The following is an 18,130-nucleotide window of genomic DNA, read 5'->3' on the forward strand; positions in this document are numbered from 1 at the left end:
CATCCAATGCCTTATTCTCTGAGACAGTGTCTCACTACATAGCACAGTTGGGCCTTGAACTCATGACCATTGTGTCTTTGCTGATCTGTGCTGATGCTATACGTATGTCCTCCCAAGGCCTGTGTATCTACCCCCAGTTTCTCTTTCATATTTCATGGTGTGAATTCTGTAGCCACTAAAGACTAGTCAGTGCTAAAGTTTCACATTAAACAAAATATTGTATTAGTGTAAAGTTACACAAGAATACAAGCAAGTCTGTTTTTTTAAACTAAGGTTTAATTTTAACTAATAAATTTTGAGCAATGAGTATAATATGAATCCAAGTCTTCGCTAATTTGCAATGCATGACCTCTTTTTGTAACCCACAGGTGAAATATTCTTTTCACCACGATTCATTTTCAGCCTTGTGATCTCTTTCTTTAAAGATTCTTCTTTGCATCCTTTTTCTTCTATAGTTTAAAGAGTCACAGTCAATTTGGCTAGAGAGCCATCCTAGTGCAGTAATGCTTCAGCTTGCAAGGAAGGACTCCCTTGTTGAGCTGGTAGAACTCCACCAGCTGGATGAGGTCTGTGAACTTTGTATGGCCTTCATCCAGAGTGTGGAACATCTCACCATCATCTTCCACCTTCAAGAGGAAAAGCAATAAACCAGTAAAAGGAAAAACTAAAGAACAAATAAGCAAAAAGTTAGAATAATAATAATAATAAAGGGATAAACTGCCCAGAACAGCAAGTACAGTCTTCTATATACTATGTTTTTATAAGCTTAAATCAACAAGTATATAAAACTAAAGACAATGGAAACAGCATCATGGTTACTCGCCCTAGTAATATCACTTGCACCTAAAAGCAGTATCTACTCTTTGATTAAGCAATCTGGCTCTTTCTCTCTTAATTTTCCCAGTTTTCTGCAGAGTTAGGATAGCACAGCTACTGCCTACCTGCAGTGAGGATTCTGTACTCTTTACCAAGTGGAAAACTGCAATGTTTTCACTTAGAGTTGTTTCCACTTAAAATAAAATAATCACTTCCTACTTGCTGGGGTCACTGACCACATAATAAAAATAGTTAAAGAAGCAAGGAGGACACTTTAGACAGCTGTTGGAATAATCCAGAAAGAGGCCTCTCAAGAGCAATCGCGGGCACTCTGGCAGTCCAACGAAACACCTTCCTAAAGATGAACCACACCTCTGCTACTCTGTAGGATTCCAGTGTTCACACAGAAACATGAACACAGACAGACACACAGCAGCAATGCAAGAGAAACATCGAAGCAACCTATGCTAAATATTTTTAAAAGATTATTTAAGTGCCCACTAGTTATGCAGCTCCTGTGATTCCATCGCAGCTATAGAGAACGTAGCAGGAAACATCAGCAGAAGCATATATTTTTTTTGAGAGGAGGGAGAAGGCACAAGGGGCTTTTAAGCATTGATTTTTAAAATCTGTTAGTGGCATTCAGGAGAAGGCCTTTTTAGTGGCCTTTAACAATAGGTGGCATGAGGTCTATGCAATATTGCTAAATCATATTTCGTGGAAAGGGGGGAAATTTAATTTTTACAATTCCTGTATTTCTTATATTAATTCAGGCTCATAAAGCCATTTCTGCCAAAGTTAACTCTAGTCAAAGCACAAGCTCCCAAATTCTATTTAATAAAAGGAACAAAAGAAAACCAATGTTTTCCAAAGCATATGCATTAAGAACATCTCCAATACACAAACCTGAAGTCACAGTTACTTACGGGTATAATTTGAAAGTGTTTTATCTTTTGTCCATGACTCATTGACAGTACAAAAGTTCTGGGGTTACTCTGACTATCCCGTACCAAGAAAACTCTAAAAAGAAAGAAGGAGTTTTATCTTGTTTCTCTATATACTGAGATTTAATAGAAATATACATAGAGTACAAATGCAAGAAAGCATACATACAAATGGTATAGTCAGGGCCTCCTTAATTAAGTGGCCAATGGGTAAGACTAGCTAGCTTGGCAAACAGCAGGTAATAAATTTATACTGTAAACCCAAAACTATCATTACACTAATGGAATGTAGAATGGTGAATACACAACCTTTCGTCAGGTTGTGTACTCACAACTGCCAATATAATGTTAAAGTGACATCAATAATTACTGCTTTGTCCTTTTCTCACTGAGAAAAACTAGGTACTTTCCCATAGCTATCCATCACAGAGAATGAACATCGCTATTTTCACTGACGGGGCACGACAGGCCCCTGAAAGGAGGAAATTATTTGGAATGAAATAGTTTTAGCTTTCTTCGGTAGTGGGTCCTCTTGTTTCTACCACTATGGACTTAAGTAATAGGAAATGATTATAGTATAACAAATAAATCTCGAAATTGTTTGTGAAACGTTTAGATAAAGATGCCTTAAGTAAAAGAAACACCCAAAACAATGTGCACTTTAACCTTGAAGAGTCCAGCAGAAAACCTTTATAATGTCAGGCTAGACAAGGAAGATGAGGCCTAATGACCTAAGGAGAAAACACTACCAGGCAGGGATCTGAATTTACTGGCAGTGCTGTGCAAAACCTGGTTTGTATTAATTATTGGCAAGCACACTGTGTAAATGTCCCTATGCTGACTCCAATACTAATCTCACTGTGCCTGGGCAAAGAGGCAGCCAGTGTCTGCTGAGAGCATCCATTTCATGTGTCCTGTGTGAGAATCAGTGATTACATCACTGGGGGATGGGGCAAAAGGGCATTTCAGTGGTGAAGAAAGATGTAGTTCTCTTCTCATCCCAAGAAGATCAGCACTACCACCTAGTGGGCTGCTTGGCGCCATCGCATCTTTGCAAAGAAATAAAGAAGAACAAAAATGTTTAAAGAAACATGCGTTATTCCTTATTCAATTATTTCCCTTAATTTACAAATGCTGGACACCAAAAGTCAGGGAATTGTAATCCTCTAAAACACTTATGTAAGTACTTATCATTTATTTTATTTCTTGGTCTCTTTTAAGTAAGTCTACAATTCATCAAATTTATAACCACAAGGACTTTGCTTGATGTAGAGAAACAGTCACATGTCTACATGGAGCCTAATGGATTGTGCAAATGTGCATCTTTATCTAAGCATCAGTATCAAAAAGAGCTCAATGTCGTTAACATCTTAAGCCAATCTTTGCAGATACAACATGTGAACAGCACTTGTTTAAACGGGCCTGCTTTCTTTCTTCTTCAAATACCAACACAACCCCCTCACTTATTCTGCATTTGATGAGGAAATCTGGCTGGAATTTATACTAAGTGGATGAAATATACCAAATGAAACAGAAAAGGCTGATTATAAATGTTCCATAATTCATTTTATACTCTAATATACCTATCAGAAATGATCACCAAAAAGTAATTTTATAGGTACACATTATTTCAGAGAAATAGCAATGAAGATATTAAATGAGGCAAGAATTCAAAATATACAAGAAAAAGTTTCTCAATTAATATATGTTGCAAGGAGCTGGAGACATGGCTCAGAGGTTAAGAGCACTGAGTGCTCTTCCAGAGGTCCTGAATTCAATTCCCAGCAACCAGATGGTGGCTCACAAGAATCTGTAATGTGATCTAATGCCCTCTTCTGACATACAGGTATACATGTATGTAGGCAGAGCACTGTAAACATAATACATAAATAAATCATTGGGGAAAACCAATTTAGGGCAACATCATGCTATGAAATATATTTGGATCATATCTATTATATATGCAAACCAAAGCGCTGAAACCTCAAACAGATTTGGCTATCCTCATTCATACATTGGTGTCAGAGATGATAGAATTCATACAAACAAAATGGCTATTAATGCTCATTGGTCCAAAATAAAGTATCCTGTTGTTTGGTTATTTATGTACCAATAGTAAACACTGATAGAATACACTGACGACCACGCATGTAGCACATAGGTAAGCCAACATTAAAATATTGCTAAGTAATTATCATTCATAGGGGAGAAAATCCAAACATGATCACTCAAAGTGCAAATACCAAACTTACCCATCCACAGGCCCCTGCCGGGCAATCAGCTGCTGAGCTTCATCGCGAGAGATTCTGTGGTGAAACCACGGCTGGGACCGATGGATAGCTGTAGAAGGACAAAGGTTTCTCTGATGTAATCACGGCTCTTCACTGTATGCAATCCCCATCCTGTCCCATGTGACCACAGACGAGGGAACTGATTTTCCATCACCTGGTTAATGTGAGAGCACACGTACCCATGTTCACAGCAGAGCTCTGAGACGGGGCAGTGGGGCTACCGTGATTCCCCAGGCGTAAACATCCTTTTTTCTGAGCAAGGAAAGGAACAAAAATAAAACTCAACCTCTTGGGTAAAAATGACTCAAATCATCAACACTTGAGGAAAAAAACGAAGCTATTGGTACCCTCCACGCGAGTCCCTCCTCAACAGCAACCGAAAGAGCTTCAGTGGGGTTGTCTATGACTCTGCTCTCCTGTCCTGAGAAGTCCATGGCTACGAGAGAATTCTCCGATATGCTTCTCTGAAAAAAAATACACACAATAGAGAAAGAAACATTTGCACGATCAATATATATTTTACCAATGAGATTCAATGTTTTCCCGGCCATATGTGTCAACTCTAGATGGGGATCCTATCAGGGACACTTCAAGTGTCATGCCCAGCAGGGAGGCAATACATGCAAGGTGGAGAATAAAACCCAAGTCAGTACCACTTTAGCAGGCACTGGGTCAAAACTGGCAGGGTCTGACCTCATGGTTTATTTCTCTTACACAGCTAAGCACGGTAACACTTTGGAAAGAGGTTACCAAATGACAATCAACCATCACAGCAAAGCTTTAGGCATGGCTACGTGGAAACGCCCTTGCAAAGTAGCAAAGCATCTGTGACCGTTTCAACAAAAATCGGTTCTATTGAGTTGATCAACAGTGCAAAGAACATGGGACTCTTTCATAAGGGTGGGTTCTGTTCCCTGAGAGACTAAGCTCAGGATATTGGGGGATTCAGGAGGGTTGGCTCCATAGGACAGCAGAAAGATCACAGGTCACTAGACAACATCCATTCCAGCCTTCCGGGTGACCAGGCGTCAGTCATTTTCTTTCTTTGGAGAAAATAGGCCCACGTGTTTAGTAAGTCTGCTTCCTCCAACGCTTTCTCTAAGAAATGCCTCCTACAGGATTCCAAGTGTGGCTAATCAGAATCTTAAAAGTTAAAACCTGCAGAAGAGGTGAAATGGTGAGTTAACACTCATTGGTCCAGTGGTTATCTGTCAAGAAAACTGAAGGAAATGCCGAATGGATGGGTTTCTTTATGCTTTCTAGGAAGATGGCAAAATGACTCCTGAGCAAAGAATAACTGTCTTTGTTAAGAATGATCCACTAGTTCACCTTTCTAAGCTTTAAGATTTGTCAATTAAATGTCCAGTGCAACTACTTATGAAATAGCCTATTGTTTTGTGTGTTTTGTCTGCATTTATGTCTTTGCAACACACATGTAGTGCCTGAGAAGGTCAGAAGAGGAGACTGGCTTCCTCAGAACTGGAGTTAGGATTTGGGGCGGGGGGGGGGGGGGGTCATCATCGTGCAGGTTTTAAGAATCAAACCTAGGCCCGATTGAAAGCAGACAGTGCTCTTAATGCCTGAGGCATCTCTCTGGCCTGGAATAGCTCTTTCTAAAAGTCATAGCTGTCCCACAGGTTGCCCTTTTCTCCACACATCTTTATTTGCAAATGTTCATTGCAATGAGTCATTGGTGTGATTCGAGGTCTCTGGCTTCTGCTACACTGTCAGTACTGGATTCTGACCAGGACTCCTCTCAGATGGCCTCTTGTTGCCCTGAGTCAGGGAGCTCCTTCTCCTGCACACACTCCAACAGTTCATAGATGGGGTAGATGCTGGGGTAGGCCAGCCCAAAGCCCTGGACCTGGGTAGTAGCTGAGTTGATCAGCCCACTAGCTCCCCTGCATCCACACCACCAGGACAAGCTCTCCAGCAGTGCCCCAGCTAGCTCATTCAATGCTGCAGTCAGCAAGAGACAGGGCGAGCTCTCCCACTCTCGTGCCCATCAGGCCAGCTCACCTGCATCCATGCCACCACAGCCAGCTCTATTGTGATGTCCAGTCAAGGTGTGGGGCCCACAAAAGGGTACACTGAGGGTCACACTGACACACAATACAGCTTCCACAATGAGATGTTTTCTATGCTTTGGTTGGTTTATTGTTTGCGGGAAGGAAGGTTGCAAGGGAGGAGGGCAAATATGAAGAGATGGGGAGATGAGTAGGACTGGGGTGCATTATGTGAAATTCACAAAGAATCAATAAAAAGCTATCTTAAAAACCCCATAGCTATGTAAGATGTAATTAGGTCAAGGCATATATACTTAGAATTGGTATTCATATTTTATTTTTACTACTAATTTTTAATGGAAATATTCTTTAACCATAAATTTAGCTATTAAAATATAATAGTGTAATGATTATTAGAAATACCCTTAAAATAAACACAATTTTGAAACTTGTGGGAATTCCAGGAAATAGTGATTTACTGTCCCCCAAGCCCATAGAGTACAACATCATGAATTTTAACGTACTGAGATACTTGTTTTTTATCATTGTGTGTTAAATTTCTAAAAATATATCATAGTTGTTCAATAAAAGTACTTGTGTTTTACAATGGAAAAAACCTTTAACATCTTTGCTTTTGAACATCTATTTTTAAGATTTAGTGCCTTGATTCTGGTTTTACTCAGAAAGTAAAAATTTAGTGGAATAGTAATTCAGATATTTCCATAAGACAGAAATGTTTATGTTTAATGCATCATCATTTTCTCTTGTGAGAAGACACATGGAAAAGTGGAAACTATGAACATGAGACTGAAGTACATACAGATGGCGCCACAGAATGAAGACTCTGCCATAAATGAATGAAAAGGCCATTGGGTTTTTTTGTTAATTCTTCTTTTTTTCATATTCTCTGAAATAAATCAACCAATGCTTTTATCTTAGTTTCATGTTGGGAGGTTTTTTTTTATTTTGCACTAAATCTCTTAAAAGTATGTCGCCCCTCAAAGTCAAGAATCCAGAAAAGAGAAATAGTTGTCAAACTCTCTAGTCAAGAGTTTGCATAAGTCGAGAAAATGATATAAAACTTTCCCAAAGAAAACAGCACAAAATGGAAATACTTAAGTTATTCTCCATTAACTATTGGAAGGATGAAAGCCAGAGTGGGGTGATGACGGTAAAGTCCAGCCAGGCTGCATGTGGGGACCTTCGGAGACTGCCATTTCTTACTCCTCTAAGGAGTCAGCCAACTGACGGTGATCACATGTGAGCTTCAAGCAAAGCTTTTATCCACAGGAAAAAAATTTAGGGTTCCTTTATCACTGCATCACATACCCCTACTTATTAGCATCTGATATTTTCTCTTCAAGACATGTGAGAGGAGCTGCAGTCTTATTACGGCTCGCCTCTACTCCTGAGGCCCGCATGCAATCTCCGGTTTGTTGCAGGACTTTTGATTACTGACAGCTGCTCTTTTCTGCCAGATGCTGTCTCTGTAATCTCTATTTGCTGTCACACTTTAGTTTGCCCTTCTCACCCGGTGATCTTCTGTGCTGGGCTGTGGACCCGACCTTAATGAAAATCATCCACCTGCCCCAACCACAGAGTAACTGGCCTCGATCCTGATGATAGCTTGATCCTTATAATATCTCTACCTCCACATGCCAAGATGGGTTCTGCCCTCTCAAGTTCCTGATAACATAAAAATGATGTTAGGCAAGAGACAGAAACACAATCAGGTTGTTTTTTTTTTTTTTCTTCCCCCACAATATGGCAGGCAAGGATGTAAAACAAGATCCCATGTTCTTAATTATCTGGCAAATGCAAGGAGACTGTAAGACACGCGGGGAACACTTTTATTTGCTATGGTAACTACACCGTGGGAGAACAGTAATACAGCAAATGGTTTCTACTGAATGGCAGTTGGTGGATGAAAAATTAATAGTTTACCTTTAGTGGACAAAGAAATAGAGGCAAAGCAGAGTTTGACAGACTGGAAAGGTCATTTTCAGCTCGATTTCCCTCACACAGGAAAGCAATGCTGATAACGTTCAGAACTGGTTGGGTTTCTCAAATAGTTGCCTCCTTTTCTCACACACTCCTCTTGGGCGATGCATGAGACGTTCCCCCCCCCCCCCAAGAAACAGTCCACGACTGCAACAGCCTTGCTTTCATTCCAAAGAACGAGAGGCCTGGGACTAACACGGGTTTTACAACTCACATTTTGAAATCAGATGCACCCTCTCATAGTGCAGTTTGCATACTGTGCCTGTCACTCTAGGAGTTTTAACTACCAGGCACATCGTAGCCACAATCCACCATCTCATCCGAAGGAGCTGGGTAATTTTGTAGGCCCCTCGTTGCAAAGAGGGCACAGAATTTCTCCTGTGTTGTCACTTCAGCTCCTTCCTACAGAGCCACAGGACAGTAGAGATATGAGAGTCCTCAAAGACTTATACAGTAATCCCTTTATCTAGCACAGTAGGAAACCAGTGAGTAGCCAAAGTCATGCAGACAGCTTATGGTGAAAGGGGGAACTGGCGTGCTGTGTCTCCTCTAAGATTCTTTTATTGACCACAAAGTAGGAAGTACAGGGAAGAATGTGTAGAATGTGCAGGTCAGGGTCAGAAGTGGAGAACAGAAGGGACACAGGTGGATTTCCCCTGTCTCCTCATTTCAGCTAGGGCCCTATCAACAGGCCCTACTCACAGGAATCCTTACTTTGGCCCTGTAAAGAACCAGGTATGTTTGGCCTCTGAAATGGCTGCTGCAGATTCTCATCTCAGAGCCAATGAGGGGTAGCTATATGCAGCTTTACAGCAATGATGTTCATTACGGTGAATGAAATGTTCACGTTTCATAATGTGAAAAGAATTATAGCATATGCCTTTAAATGTGTATCTTTTACACAAGACTTCCTATAAGTAGCCCCTGAATGAAAAGCAGCTAAGACTGGGCACAGGGCCTGGCATCTATTAAGCCTCTAATGTTTCCATAAAAATGTAGAAAGGTGGGATGCACCACAGCTGCCTATAAATAAACAAAACGCCTTCCACATCTTCTAAGTTTCCACCACAGGAATTAAAAACCACATACATAAAAGCCTTAAACACTGCCCTTTCTGATCATAACCCCACCCCACCCCCCACCTCATGAACAGGGGGTCCTTTCCACACCTGAGGACCTGAACCTCTCTCCTTCCTTAGTCACCATGCTGAACAAGAGTAATTTATGGGGTTTGCCTTCCTATATATAGTGATCAATTAGCACTGTAACTAAAATCTCACAGACACCTTAACCACCAGCTGTAGGTCCCCATAGTGTGCAAATTCCCGTATTACACCATTTCAACAGACAAAGGTAGCAGTGACCCCCATAGTTGAATGCTAATGACAGTGATGAAACTGCAAAAGGAGTTTGACTACAGCATTGTCCTATGACTAAAAGGATATTAAACAATAATTGCTTCCAAATACTTAGTTGCTGTTAACACACTCGTCCTAATCACTTCAGACTTTAAAAGAAATTTGGAGGGATTTAGGAAAGGATTAAGATAATAAAATTCATTATGCTTTTTATATACATGTGGATTGAAAGATAAAAGAAAGCTGACAAACTGTGAAAACATCCACGTTAAAGAGATTGTGTCTATAAAATTCATTATATTGCTTATTTTCTTATTTTAAGGCTTGTAAGAATATGAAAAGTTATTTATTTATTTTTTTTTAGCAGTCAAAGGAACATAACTACAGAATTGGGGTGGCTTTTCTCTGCAGTTCTACCAGGCACCACAATCAGCATCATTTCATGCCTCATTCCTAGAATGGGGCATTTCATCTGCTACCTGACATGGGAGACACCTGTACCCTTTTTTGGTCACAGCCATGAAAAATGTATTTTAACCTCAGTGGAAATGCATATTTCAAAATGTACACTGGCTAATTCGTACCATGGGCACATATGTTTGAATTTTGAACGCACTCAACATCAGGGAGCACAGCAAAAGGAGCAGAACGCAAACTTTATATGAGAAATAAAGAGTTTGTGTTCATGTACAGGAAACTGAAATTAAGTTCTAGAGAAAGCACAAAACATGTGTCTGTGTGTATCTGCAAACAAGTATCCAAGGGACAGTTGGAGAAGCAGTTCTGTCCTGATGTCATGCATGGCCTAGACTTTAGCTTCCAGTTTTGTGGTTTCCTGAAAGGCATCTGGCTTTTTAAGGGCCTAAAACCTACAAAAAAATTATTAATAAAAAGTCAAAACACAGAAAAGCCTAGATATTTATAATGTACCTTCAAATTTCTAAGTAACTATGTTACTTGGCAATAACAATATTAAATTAATATTGAAAGAAGTTTATAACTGTACAACCCAAACCAATAGTTGTTTAGGCATAACCCACATAGCGCCAAGAAAAAAATATTTTGCACATTATCTTATTATGACCTAATCTTCACATGTCATAATGGCATTAATAGGGTCACATGAGTCTTTCAATTCTTTTTACATTAACACATAAACATATTGGCTTTCATTGAATGCTTCCTGTTTTTTCTGTGTTTTATTTTTTAATTACAGAAACTGAACCAATACAAAACACAACTTCTTTATAACATTACATGAAAATGTTGCAGAATTACTGTACTTGACCACAAGGCAAAGTATAAAGGCATTATATGTTTAGTGTAATTCAGCAGTAAATAATGTAATTATAGAGACCAGATTGAAAACCTTGGTCCTTACCATGGGTGACATGCTCTGGGAACTGTAGCCACTTCTACCTTGATATGGGTGCATATAATTCTGGTAGAGCTGCATGCCATACTACAGAACAGACAGAAAAAAAAAATACTCTCAAGATACCAACTCATTGAATATTAACACTTTTATTACTTATATATTATCAGTATAAAAATTAAAATTATTTTTTCTTTCTAACTTTCATTTATTCTTCCCTTATACATACATCCCCTCCTTCCTCCTCCCAGTTTCCCACCACTTCCCCGCTCCCCAAAATCCACCCACCACCCCCCCCTCCCAGAAAAGAACAGGCCTCTCAGGGACGTCAGCTTAACACAGTACAAGATACGGTAAGACCAGGCACAAAGCCTCATATTAAGGCTGGGCAAGGCAGCCCAGTAGGAGAAAAAGGGTCCTGAGGACAGGGGAAAGAGTCAGAGACACCCACACTCCAACTTTTTAGGAATTCCTCTCAAAGCAACAAGCTGACAACTACAGTACAGAGGATCTAGGGTAGACTCAGGCAGGCTCTACAATTGTCACTTCAGTCTCTGTGAGCTGCCATAAGCCCTGCTTTATTCAGTCCTTGGGACATGCTCTCCTGGTGTCCTCTGGCTTTCACAATCCCTACTCCCCCTCTTCCAGAGGGTTCACTCCTCCATTGCTGATGGAAGCACAAACCTGTACAGCCACTATGGGCATCAATACTAAAGTTGCTCAGAAAATTGGGAATGGATCTTCCCCAAGACAAAGCTATATTAATTACTCTTGAATATATGCCCATAAGATACTCCATCCTACCACAAGGATACTCGATCAATTATGTTCATAGCAGCTTTATTCATAATAGCCAGAAACTGGAAACAATCTATATATCTCTCAACTAAAGAGTAGATAAAGAAAATGTGGTACATTTATACAATGGCGTATTACCCAAAAGTTTAAGAAAGTGACATTATGAAATTTATAGGCAAGTAGATGGAACTAGAAAAAAAAATCATCCTGGATGAGGTAATGCGGACCAAGAAAGTCATACATGGCACATACTCACTTAAGTGGTTATTAGCCATGTAGTACAGGAGAACCATGTGACAACTCACAGACCCAGAAGGGCTGAGTAACCAGGAAGGCTAATGTGTGGATAACATTTCCTTGAAACAAGCAACAACCAAGTTTTTAAAATATTAATTTTAGAGCCTTAAAAAGATACATTTATAAAGGCAGTGTTTTCTTTTTTTATTTATTAATTCACTCATATTACATCTCAATTGTTATCCCATCCCTTTTATCCTCCCATTCCTCCCTCCCTCCCACTTTTACCCTATTCCCCTCCCTTATGACTGTGACTGAGGGGGACCTCCTCCCCGTGTATATGATCATAGGGTATCAAGTCTCTTCTTGGTAGCCTGCTGAGTGCCACCAGGCCTCCCCATCAAGGGGACATGGTCAAATATGGGGCACCAGAGTTCATGTGAAAGTCAGTCCCCACTCTCCACTCAACTGTGGAGAATGTCCTGGCCATTGGCTAGATCTGGGTAGGGGTTCGTTGCTTACTGCAAGGCAGTGTTTTCATTTTGACCCAAAGCTTTTAGTAAACCTCACCGGAACAGAGATCTAAAATTCACATTTCTCATTGGTGCCTAATTGTAGTAGGATAAGCATTCTGAGTGATACACTGCCTAGTTATATAGCTGAGTTGGAAAAGATGTTATCCTTTGGGGAATAATGATACTTTTAAAACATTACACATCCTAAGCAGCACTGAGAAACTCAGTCCCTCTGATGTCTGACTGGTAGGCTGTTTTGTTGATTAAGCAAATTATAAATTTGGCCTTCTGTGGAAGAACCCTTAGGAGTGCGTTGTCCGTATGTGCATGCAGGCCTATGTCTGACCCATTCTCCGGTATGTGGGGGGGGGGGGGATCCAGAGATCTATCAACTTAAGGTGTCATTCCCAAGTTACCTTCTTTTATTTATTTATTTATTTATTTAATTCATTAACTTTAGCAAAGGGTCACATTCTGTCTAAGGACCTGCAGGCTTACCAGCGAGCCCCAAGTCTGCCTCTGTCTTCCTAGCGCTGGACCTACGAGTGCAAGTCCTCAAGCCAGCATCCTTTCACATGAGTTCTGGGGATACCATGAGTCTAAGTAACTCAGGTCCTCCCACTTGTAAATTCACTTCATCAACTGAGGCATCTCCCTAGTCCATTTTTCTGTTTGTTTTATTTCATTTTCAACGTTTCGGCTTTGTTCTTGTTTTCGTTTTCGATATTCTTAAGGTATTTCGTTTTGACTCCATGCGGCAAAGCAGTAGGGAGTCAACTGGATTTCAGACAGAGGGTCTCAATTTCCCAGAAGGTAAGTGATAGCAGTGTCTTTACTTTCAGGAGACAGTTTCGCATAGATTAAACGGGAAGGCCACCGTGAGAAAGTAGGCCAGGCTTATGAGCTCAGCAAACAAGCACACCAACTATGAGCAAGCCCACTCTAGAGATGTCTGCATAAGAATCTGCATGTTCGCCCCTTACATTTGTCACGTCACTGGAGAAAAGAAAGCACGCTAACCTCTCTTGCCTTCTCTTACCTCTCTTACCTCTTTCTCCTCTCTTGCTATCTCTATCTCTTTATCTCTCTTCCTGTCTCTCTCTTTCTTCCTCTCTGGGGTGCCCTTCCCACTTCCATGTTCTTCCATGTTCATATAATAAACTTCTCCATAACATAAAAATGAAAAGAAAAGAGAGCAATAGGATGGGCAGCTCTATTTAATTATCTTGCCACACTCTTCCAATATGGTGATTGCAAGGAGCTGTAATGAAGACCCGCTAGGGCCTAGCCCCTGGATGCTAGTGTAGGCCTCTACTTTCTTCCCGGCCTCAGCTTTCGTCACAGTAATCCCCACCTCTTACCAGCTCTTGCAGCATCTGAGGCCGCAGTGCTGGGCAGCGAGTGAGGATGTGGACAAGAAGGTGTAGACAGGCGTGAAATGTACAGACAACAGCTTTGGGGAAGTAGGATAAGCCCCCATCAGCTCCAAGGTAATGATCATCATTTCGTGTCGAAGAATGACCGACACCACATCCGCCTCCAAGAGAGGCTGAAGCATCAGATACACGACACCTGCCTCTTCAGCCTGGGAAGCCTTGACCAGGCCTCACCTTCACACCCCAGGGTCAGAGCACAGCTTCGGCTGTGGAAAAACCAGCAGGGGCCACTTTCTTTCACATACTTTGCCTGCCTAGGCCAGCTCCTGTGCCTTGTGCTGCCTCCTAAGGGCAAGTGTAGGCTTATGACACACTTGTCCGCCTGCACAATCCTTAGACACCTCTATCCTGCCCAGGTCACAGGGGTCACATGCATTAGATTGTTTTTTGAACTAATGGAAAAACAAGGGGGTGCTGTCATGTCCAATACGAAGATTGAATAGAAAACACGGGATCAAGGAATCAACTATTACTCTCAGGGTGAATCTATTTAAACATTCCAGAACAGCTATTTTTACACTAAAAACTATTTCCTTAAAGTAATTCTCACAAAGTGAATATATTTGGTAATTAGAAAAAAATGTCAGAGAGGAATAGGAGAATTACTGCTCTCAAGATTTTTATTTTAACATGAATATAAACCCATAATTGTGTAATAATCCTCTATGCTGACTCCTTTATCCAATTATTTCTCAATTCCTAAAATTTGGGTTTTTTTTATTTAAAGTTTGATTGACATTAATAGGACCTAATGAAACTTAACTTTAAGCCAACAGTAACTTTATAAAGAAAGCAGAGGAGCTTAATTCCTAGACACACTCGTTTTAGAGAACAGATTGTAACCTCAAACCAACACTTTCCCAAGAAACACGCTGCTTGGCCACCTCTTATTCATCAACATTGAAAAGCCAGCTACCCACTAATAAGACAGCTTTCTTCAAAGATGTATTGTCCTTTATCCTGTCAGTGCCTCTGTGCTGCTGGGGGTCTTTAGAAAGCATTTAACTCTGGCCGAGAGGTAGGGCATGGGTCACTTCAACATTTGCCTGTCCCATGGAGGGGCAGATGGGCACCAAAGTAGGCTAGAAAGAAGCTGGCCGAGTTCTAATTGCTGGGACCGGGAATGGAAAGAGCTGACACAACCAGGATACAGCACAATAACGGAAGCAATTGTTCTCTTTTCTAAGCCTCAGATTTTCTACGATCCTTTAAGGAACTAGAGTATTTTTCCAAAGAGAAAAAGAATATCACCTATGCAGTTTAGGTTAGGTGTAGGTGTATGTTCTTGTCTGCATGTGATTTGTTATGTCGATGAGTGCACATATGTGGGCACGCATGTGTTTGGAAGCCAGGGGTCCATGTCCGGTGTCTTCCTCAATTACTTTCCATTTTATTTTTTTGAGACATGGTCTCTCATTGGACCGGAAGCATGTAGACTGTGTAGGTCAGCCGGCCAGCATATTCTTATATGTCCTGTCCCTCCAGTGGTGCAAACACACTACCAGTCACAATATAGAAACAACCAAAATGTCCACCAGTGAAGAAGCAAATGTCAAGGTAGAGGGGTACATATATCCTTCCAATCACAGAATAGGCAGATTCATAAAGACAGCTCAGATCAGTGGCTACCAGGGCCCGGGAGAAACTATTTATTGAAAATATTATCTCCTTTTAGACCTACATGGAAGACATGGTTGTACAACAAACGGAATGTGACAAACATAAATTGTTCATATTAAGATAAACTTGATGAATTTGAACTCAAGGAAAGCATTTAAAACTACAAAATAACTAAGTGTATACTAAAGCCACCTCTTTGGTGTATTTAGAAATGAAAAATGAGAGAAAACTAAGTCTTGTTTGGAATATTCATGTATCTCCATTTTCCTTTTCTGAGGCAGAGGAGGAAGTAGGCTTCTTTCTTGGTTTATAGCTGATGCTCTGGGTCCTGTTTTCCTTCCTGTCTTTGTTATTCTGTTTTTACTGTCTTTACAATGTGTTAACATTATCCTGGCACCCAGGGTATGAGTGAGATCAGAATAAACACAGCAGAGTAGAGAGAACCGGACGGGTGTCATGTTAGGTGAAGGAGAAAGCTTTATTTTGTAATTTTCAATATTTTAATTGAATTCAAATTCATCAAGTTATCTTAATATGAATAATTTATGTTTATCACATTTAGTGTGTTATGCAACCATACCTTCCATATAGATGATAATTAGTATAACACATGGTACATGATATAATATAATATAATATGCATCATTTATGTATTGGCAAATCATACCAGTTCTCAGGTATGAATTATGAAGAGTATCTCAGAAATTGCTGAAACTTCCATTTCATAAGAAAGATTTAAGAAGGCGGTAAACCATGTATTTGTGAACTTCAGTCACAATGGGAAACTGACTAATACGGGCAAGCACATTCTTTGGGTTGTGCCCCTTTGAGTGAAAAGTATTTCTTGTAATTTCCAAAATTATTAATAAGAAATCAGTGTCTTAAAAAGAAAATGGTTGATCATTTTTATAATTAGACAATTAAGGTTGTAACAAATTTACTGGCATAAACACTTTAAAAATAAAAGTGCTTTTTAAGATTATTGCATGCATTCTATCATATATATATGATAGAATATATATATCCATTGTATGTTTGTCTATGCATTAGCCCATGCATGTGTTCTCATATGCATGTGGAGGTCATAGGACAACTTGTGGGACTAGGTTTGGTCCTTCTGCCACACAGGTCTCTAGAGTCAAACTCAGGTCATAATGTTTGGGACAAATTCTTTTAATTTTCAGTCATTTCAATGGCTTCCAACTATGTCTTTTCAACACAATTTGAAACAAGTCAGTTCTGTGTCTTCTGTGTTCTCGATCTACCTTTAGAACATTCTGACTCTTTTCAAATGGTTTGTCAACAAATTACACTTCCAGAGTTTTCAGTTCAACATGAAACGCAAGGGAGGCTTCAAAAACATATTCAACGTAAAATGCATGCAATGATTTCAATTGGACTTGTTGAACTAGAAAGCAGTTGATAGAGGAGGAGCTGCTGGGAGAGGCAGATCAGTGGTATTTAAGAGTGTCAACCTGACTCTGGTGGAAAGCCAAACATCTAAGAATACTTGGACAGCACAAATTAGCCTTTAGAAAGAGCGGGGGGGGGGGGGAGAGGAAGCATACAAAGTTGGGTTGGAAGAGAAGCAGGTTGGATCCAGAGTTGGGGGAAAGATGATGAATGAGCAAGAGATGTTTTAGGAAATTCACAAAGAACACACACACATACACATTGAACATGAAATAATTCCAATTGCAATATCTAAGAGGAAAACTTTTAAAAACAAAATTCCCTGTGGCTTTGGAGTCATTGTACAAACCCAGGCTAGATTGTATACAGGAGACATGCTACACAGGCTAACCACATATATAAGACTCCCAACAATAAAGATGAGTCGTTTCTAGAAACAGAATACTTCCTGCTCCACACACAAAAGACACAGAGATTAGGGTAAGCCACTCTGTTCTGAATGTTTATCTCTTGAACTAAAGATGGCCATGATTCTTCCTCTTCTTCTTCTTTCTCCTATAGCCACACAGATTAGCACAGCATCTTCACATTTGGAAATCAAAGTGTCTTTAGACACTTAGGGATGTCAGAGCATTTCCTAGGCACCCGTCCCGCCACCCCTGCCTGAGAGATTACCTTGAGCAATCTAATGGCCGTCACCCAGCACGTCCTGCTCCGCTCTTCTTCCGCACAGAGCATTTTCAGGTCCCGGGGCCCTCCTGCTTTGTTAGGCTAGAAGGCCACAGCACATTGTTTATTGTTAATGTTTATCTCGAAGGTAACACCTGTTGAAATAGAAGCCACTAAAATTCTCCTATACATAAGAGAACTCTATCTCTTTTCAAACGAAACGGAGGGAAACTCAAGCTTACCTAAAAGGCTGAGGCTTGCTTTACTCATCTATCAGAACATTAAGCCTGTACCTTAAAGCAGAATCCATAGGTAGTTGGCGCTCCATGTTTTTTTTTGCCAGCCAGTGACATGTAAACATTACTAGTGCTGAATTCGCTGAAAAACTGCAAATGCCGTGGTTCCTTTAAAAAACATATATGTGAACATTGAAACTAATGCATGGCTTCACAATATCTTTTGCATTTCTCAAACTACACAATTTATACCTCAGACCCAAAAAAAAAAAAAATTTACCTCAAACAATATTCCAGAGCAACATCACAAAAAAAAAAAAAAAAAAAAAAAGAAAGGAAATAGCCATATCATTAAATAACCAGGAGCTGCATACAGTTTCATTTAAATTGATATGTGGCAACTTGTCCATAATTT

The 18,130-nt window shown here is 40.1% G+C and overlaps 1 protein-coding gene across 4 annotated transcripts in view; it reads right to left on the reverse strand.

Annotated features, from left to right (window-relative positions):
* Positions 1–254: 254 nt before the first annotated feature.
* The window catches only part of GRB14 (growth factor receptor bound protein 14), a 103,991-nt gene continuing 86,115 nt past the window's right edge, over positions 255–18,130 (reverse strand). For 3 of the 4 annotated variants that reach the window (XM_084800059.1, XM_084800061.1, XM_084800062.1), the window contains 8 exons: positions 17,773–17,883; positions 17,486–17,581; positions 10,798–10,878; positions 4,399–4,515; positions 4,231–4,303; positions 4,013–4,100; positions 1,743–1,836; positions 255–626 (listed from right to left, as the gene is read on the reverse strand). In XM_084800059.1, coding sequence (XP_084656185.1) covers positions 480–626; positions 1,743–1,836; positions 4,013–4,100; positions 4,231–4,303; positions 4,399–4,515; positions 10,798–10,878; positions 17,486–17,581; positions 17,773–17,883 — 807 coding nt within the window. In that variant the 3' untranslated portion in view covers positions 255–479. The other variant, XM_084800060.1, reaches the window with a different exon arrangement.

The sequence above is a fragment of the Acomys minous genome (assembly GCF_964271855.1).
Source record: "Acomys minous genome assembly, chromosome: 10".
NCBI lineage: Eukaryota > Metazoa > Chordata > Mammalia > Rodentia > Muridae > Acomys > Acomys minous.